The 6,375-nt window shown below is 36.4% G+C and overlaps 1 protein-coding gene across 1 annotated transcript; it reads left to right on the top strand.

The window, feature by feature from the left end:
* The first annotated feature begins 3,713 nt into the window (after window positions 1–3,713).
* On the top strand, window positions 3,714–5,943 carry LOC131059265 (organic cation/carnitine transporter 1-like). The gene is made up of 2 exons (XM_057992543.2): window positions 3,714–4,276; window positions 4,457–5,943. Exons 1-2 carry the CDS (start codon window positions 3,856–3,858, stop codon window positions 5,638–5,640), a joined length of 1,605 nt encoding a protein of 534 aa, XP_057848526.2. The 5' UTR covers window positions 3,714–3,855; the 3' UTR covers window positions 5,641–5,943.
* Window positions 5,944–6,375: the final 432 nt, after the last annotated feature.

The following is a 6,375-nucleotide window of genomic DNA, read 5'->3' as shown; positions in this document are numbered from 1 at the left end:
TTATCGCTATCAGTTTTCATGACAGTTTCTTGTTACTGGTTGACAATTTCCTGTTACCAGTTGCCTGGACCTATTTGCATTTGTGATCTACTAGAGCCCTTTCATAGCTTGCGGAGCCCTAAGCGTTGATTCTGATGTTTCTTGGCGTGTGCCTGACTTTTTCCCATGATCTACACTTAATCCTTTGGATTTTCTGGAGGAATCTCTTGGCAGAGGCCAACGTTGTTGGTTTTACACGTTAGGTCTTTTTCTTCGGGTTTTGATCCCTTTTTGGACCGACCGGATCCCTTGGATCATATAAATCATTGTATTGAGCATTAGAATGAAACAACAATCAAACAATCAGATAGCTAGACTGAGCGTAGAAGATAGATCTTAAGAATGAAGGTCCCGATTGTGACCTATTTTGTACTTTGAGCATGTTTTAGTAGGCATGTGAGTCGGTTTCTATAACCCGATTGTTACCGGTTGGTTGTAATTAGTTTTCATGAAATAAATCAACCTGTTCTGCATTGCTTCCATCATATATTTGTGTTTCTGTTGTGTTTACTCTTGCTGACTGATCCAGATTGATCTCTTTGAGGTCCCTCCTAACCAGTGACTGCTTCATTTGTTGTGTCTATTTCTAATGGTTATTTTTCCTAGGTACTAAAGGGTACTCATGACTTTTATATTAAGTTAGCAATACAAAAAAAATGTTATGCAACCAAAAGATTTGTCATAAAGCCAAGAATAATTAAAAGGAAGTTAAAAAATAAAAAAAACTTGTTGAGGGGTTAAATGATTGTAATCTTGAATTTGAGTTTTGTAAATATTGTGTATATGAAAAAAATTGCTCTCTATTTTACTCTAGTTCATGTAAATCTTATGAGATGTTGTTTTTAATCCATTCTAATATATTTAATTTCCAAATCCATATTGTATGTTTCTTTGATTTATTATTACTATTGATTTATCATTCTTTATTGTAAGATACTTGATGTACTATATATTAAAAAAAACTGATGCATTGGTTATATGATTATTTTATTTATTACACGTTTTATTTATTTTAGAATTGAGAGTCTTTATAACAAAACAATAAATGTAGGCTTTAAATAATTTTTCTTTTGACCATTTTTTCACAATTCACAATTGTAACACTTCTACTATCACTATAAATTAACACTTCTCTCCCTATTACCATTATAGATTAGGCCAAAACAACTCCTTAGATTTTTAATAACGCGGAAGTCATTTATGTTACCATTCTTTCTAGGTCACGGCTTCAATACTTCTCCTACTACTACCACTAGAGATCAGTACTTCTCTCCCAAACTTTCTTTATATATATATATTGAATCAAAGCAGAATTAAAGAAGAAAACATTGAACTAGACGATACAAGCAACAGAGGAGGAAAACACGATGAAACACTTTACACAAGTTCATATGACAGTTGTTTTGAAGTTGATTACATAACATTGAACTTGTAATTACAAAAGGCCATCCCAAGGCATTAGCAAGTAGCTGAAAGAAAAAAATATTGAATGAGACGGTACAAGCAACAAGGACAAAACATGACGAAACACTTTGCATAGGTTCATATGACAGTTGTTTTGAAGTTGATTACATAACATTGAACTTGTAGTAATTACAAAAGGTCGTCACAAGACATTAGCAAGTAGCTGAAAGAAGAAAACATTGAACTAGCCGATACAAGCAACAATGGAGAAAACATGACGAAACACTTTGCATAGGTTCATATGACAGCTGTTTTGAAGTTGATCACATAAAATTGAACTTGTAATAATTTCAAAAGGCCATCCCAAGGCATTAGCAAGTAGCTGAAAGAAGAAAGCATTGAACCAGATGATACAAGAAACGGACGAGAAAACATGACCAAACGCTTTACATAGGTTCATATGACAGCTGTTTTAAAGTTGATTACATAACATTGAATTTGTAGTAATTACAAAAGGCCATCCCAAGGCATTAACAAGTAGTTGAAAGAAGAAAACATTGAACTAGACAATACAAGCAACAGAAGAGAAAACATGACAAAATACTTTACATAGGTTCATATGACAGCTGTTTTGAAGCTGATTACATAACATTGAACTTGTAGTGATTACATAAGACCATCCCAAAACGTTACACAGAAAAATCATGATGAAACATTTTACCTAAATTCATATCGCAGTTGTTCTGAAACTGATTCACCTGATATTAAATTTGCTGAAGCTGTGCCATGACTGAAACTTAATACTTCTCTCCCAAATTTTATACTGTAAAGCAGTTTCAGATATAAGCAATAAATGTATGTGCCAACTTGACATTAAAATTCCAGTAACCAGGCAGCCTGTAAAGCAATTTGCAGGCATATTCAGTAACTGATTTAAGAATACTACTAGTCCTTGCTTCAATGAATATGATACTAATTTTACAGTGATTTTATTTCCACCGAACAATTTGCTTAGGACCGTGGGCTAAAATTGTATGTATTTCTCAGCTAGTCAACGATAAATATGAATCTACAATTGGCTTAAAACCAAAACTAAACCCAAATTTAAGGAAAATTAATTAGAAATTGAAGATGTCGGGATAACAGATTATAAACAAATCCATTTGCTATATAATATCGAACAGGTCAATTCTCCTGTCGTTCTCGACGGGCACCACAGAAAGATTAAAACAAACATTCTTTCTATTCATGAGAAAGCGCCAGAGACTTCTTTAGGTTGAACAGAGGAAACTTTTACTGCTATTCAATTGTACTTTAGCAGATTTTTCAAACACTATGAAACATGACAGAAAGTTACTTAGCCAAAATTCTACCATTCATGGATTCCGCTTCATTTGTTAGACCCACCCAAAGAAATTATCGAAGTGATTGAAAAAAGAGAAGGGAGTACTGTGTCAAATTGACAGTGCACCATAATGAATGAAATGAATAGGCCACCATAATACTTAATGAATGCAATTAATGAAGATTGAATTTATTTAACACAGAAGACGTGGAAAGCAAAAGCTTTCAAAGGAGTTTGATTTTATCCTGCGTTGCTCACAAAAATCCAAACGGACCAAGGTGGCTGCTTGTTCTCAAAGTCTATTCATTGTCAGGATATTATACTTTTAATGTCTTTTCTTAATGTCTTTTCTTGTATGGAATCATGCATAAAACAATGGACACGTCTATTTTGGTTTCACAACTACAGTACGGATTGACTAACACATGTGTTAGTCGCGCATTTTACATCTTCGATTTTGCAATAAACAACTGCAATTGACTAACACATTGCTATCACGATGTACGATAGATCCGTTTTGAAACCAGAATAACCGCGGCCTAAAACAATCACTAACTCCATGTCCCCATGCGGCTGCTTAAGTGCAATTTTTGCTTAAAATTAAGCAGCAAGAGTGTTCCCATGCAAATTTTTAATTAAGAGGAAAGGATAAATTGGAATCTTTTCCTATTTAAGTGGAGCAGCAGCTGCTTAAAACTTAAAAATAAGCTTTGAAAAAAAGGGGGGGCTGGAAATAAGCAGCAACTGCTTATTGAGAAGATTGACACGTGGCTCTCTGAAACAATTTCCCTTTTTTTATTTGTTTCCAATTTTTTCTCCACAATTTATGTGACCAATTAGAATTAAATATTTTTTTTAATAATGCAATTTAAGATGACTGCTTATTTTATAAGCAGCAAAATTTTACATTCATGGGGCCACCAGCGCCACAAATTAATGCTAAAAAAATTGAGCAGCGGCTGCTAGCCAAAATAAGCTAAGCAGCCGCATGGGGACCTGCCCTGACCAACTTGCAAAGTCCATATTTCATAGAATTACAGGCTTTTGGGTTTCACAGATAGCCTGCAATGGATCCACCCACCTGGGAAGAGCAGAAGCGAAGTGATAGTGATGAGTTAACACAAGTGCAACAAGTTGAGAAAAACATGTTCTCTATTGATGAAATAATAGAAACATATGTTGGTGGTTTTGGACCAGCTCAGTTGTTCCAAGTGGTAATTGTTGCCTTGGCTTGGGCATTTGATTCCCAACACACCTTTGTCACCATTTTTACTGATGCCCAACCTTCATGGCACTGCACTAATGGCAGTCAAATAGGAGAAACGGAAATATGCACTGCACAATCATCGATATGTGAGATGAACTCAACACTCTGGGAGTGGGAAAGAGGAACAGAGGTGTCTGTCATCTCACAGTGGAACCTTGTTTGTGCCAACACCATCCAAGCAGGTTTTCCTTCTCTGTTTTTCTTCATGGGATCACTACTGGGTGAGTTTTGAAATTATTCATTAAAGATCAAAAGGCTCTTCTTAAGCATCAAACAAGAACAGACTCTAGAATCAATAAAATGGGATCTTTGAACTGTAAAAGTAGGATCTTTAAGTTTAAAAGTAGGATCTTTTAAGTTTAAAAGCTTATGAAAATCTAAGACAAAGGGGGTTTTTGCAGGTTGTATAATAGTAGGACCGTTGGCTGATTCTTGGCTGGGTCGTAAACGGACTCTGGTGATTTCCACTGTGACACTTTCATTGATGGGCTTTTTAACCTCTGTTTCGCCCAACATTTGGATCTACTCTTTCCTCCGAGCTCTCACGGGCTTTGCCAGATCCTCAATGGGAACTTATTGTCTCGTTCTCTCTACTGAGCTCGTTGGTCGCAGATGGAGAAGCCTTATTGGTTTTCTTGTTTTTTTCTCCTTCACCCTTGGATTCCTTTCACTTCCAGCCCTCGCCTACCTCACTAGAAATTCCTTTTCCTGGAGAAACACCTACATCTATATATCCATAACTCCTCTGGCATATTCTGTATTGCTGCTTCTTTTCGCTTGGGAGTCCCCCAGGTGGCTTCTTCTCAGAGGAAATTCCCAAGAGTCCCTGAAATGTTTAAGAAAAATGGCAGAACTGAATGGAAGAGTATTGCCAGAAAATGTAGGAATAGAAGATTGCATTGCAGAGAGCCGAACAGAGTCTGCTTTATCACTGTTGTGGACAACTCAATGGGCTCGCAGAAGACTTATGTCAACAATGGCGGTTGGCTCTGGCATGGGGCTCATCTATTACGGAATGCCTTTTGGAGTCGCAAGTTTGGACTTCAATTTATATCTGAGTGTCACATTCAACGCTCTCTCAGAGATTCCAGCCGCCATTTTCTCCACAATTGTCGTTGCTAAGTGTGGGCGTCGGAGGGCAATTCTCTTGTTGACACTAGTGAGTGGCATGCTCTGCTTTCTGTGTGTGTTTTATTCACTGGGTATATCAGATATTCCCCATTCAACTGCAAACAGAAAGAATTGGGCACAGATAGTTGCTGAAGTAGGCGCGTTTTTGAGTGCAGTTACAGCGTTTAATGTGATGCTGATTTATTGCTTGGAATTGTTTCCATCGAGTGTTCGAAACTCGGCCATATCAATGCTTAGACAAGCCATCAATGCAGGGGCAATTGTCAGCCCAGTAATTGTTGTGATAGGCCATAGCAACACAGCTATTTCCTTTGGTCTATTTGGAATTGCAATAATTATAAGCGGTTTGTTTGTATTGGACCTTCCTGAAACCAAGGATCGCCCTCTATATGACACTCTGGGAAATCAAGAATGTCAGGAGACCCTCCTTTCAAAATCACCTTTGCTTCCATAGTCACTTCAAGTATATTACTGGTTATTTGTATTTGACTACTGTAAAAATGTAAGAAGTAGATTGTAGAAGGGCATTTTCATGTAGTTACTTTTAGATTGTTTGAAGGGTTTTTCAAAGGACTGAAAGCACAACAACATTTTTGTGGAGCTTTATCTTGTGAATCAGAAAGTTGAGGAAGTCGTTTTTGTTCAGTCATAGGGAATGTAATTGTGTTTGGTAGATTGTCTGGCCAGCCTTTTTATTGATCAAATCTTCTTCTCTGTAATACAGTCAACAATCACTTGGATTACTGGCAGAATTTATGAGCTCTTCTCAACTGAAAAAATTTGTGCTTATGTGTATATTTTTATCCAATTATTGATTGAAGCTGTTTAAAGCCAATTCCTATACATCATTTTAGGCTTTATGCACGCTAACCTCATATAGTGCACTAATTGGTTTTTGCTATCATTAATTTCAATTAGGGATAGGCTCATAATGAAGTGGATAATTTGTCATTCTATGCAGCTTGTTCTCTGCTGTTTTATGGTGTAGTTTCTGCCAGCTGGCCACAATGGATTGTGGTATTTCCTCTTCAGGCCTGCTTATGGACGGTGGCAACGTTTATGTAGAGATCAGAATATACTATTGATCAAGGGTACATTCTGATTCTTATATACACAAAAGTATGGTAAGATTGTATCTAATCACTATTTGACAATAACATTTATCATCTTGAACAATGTATTTATTATG

Source organism: Cryptomeria japonica, chromosome 11 (genome assembly GCF_030272615.1).
Source record: "Cryptomeria japonica chromosome 11, Sugi_1.0, whole genome shotgun sequence".
NCBI classification, from domain to species: domain Eukaryota; kingdom Viridiplantae; phylum Streptophyta; class Pinopsida; order Cupressales; family Cupressaceae; genus Cryptomeria; species Cryptomeria japonica.
Note: the sequence above shows the minus strand (reverse complement) of the source record. Positions and strands in the feature narration are given on the sequence as shown.

Bases quoted from the DNA above. Each gene is read 5' to 3' on its own strand.
- LOC131059265 (XM_057992543.2), top strand. From the start codon at position 3,856: ATGGATCCACCCACCTGGGAAGAGCAGAAGCGAAGTGATAGTGATGAG. The intron at 4,277-4,456 runs GTGAGTTTTGAA...GGGTTTTTGCAG, and splicing joins CTTCATGGGATCACTACTGG to GTTGTATAATAGTAGGACCG.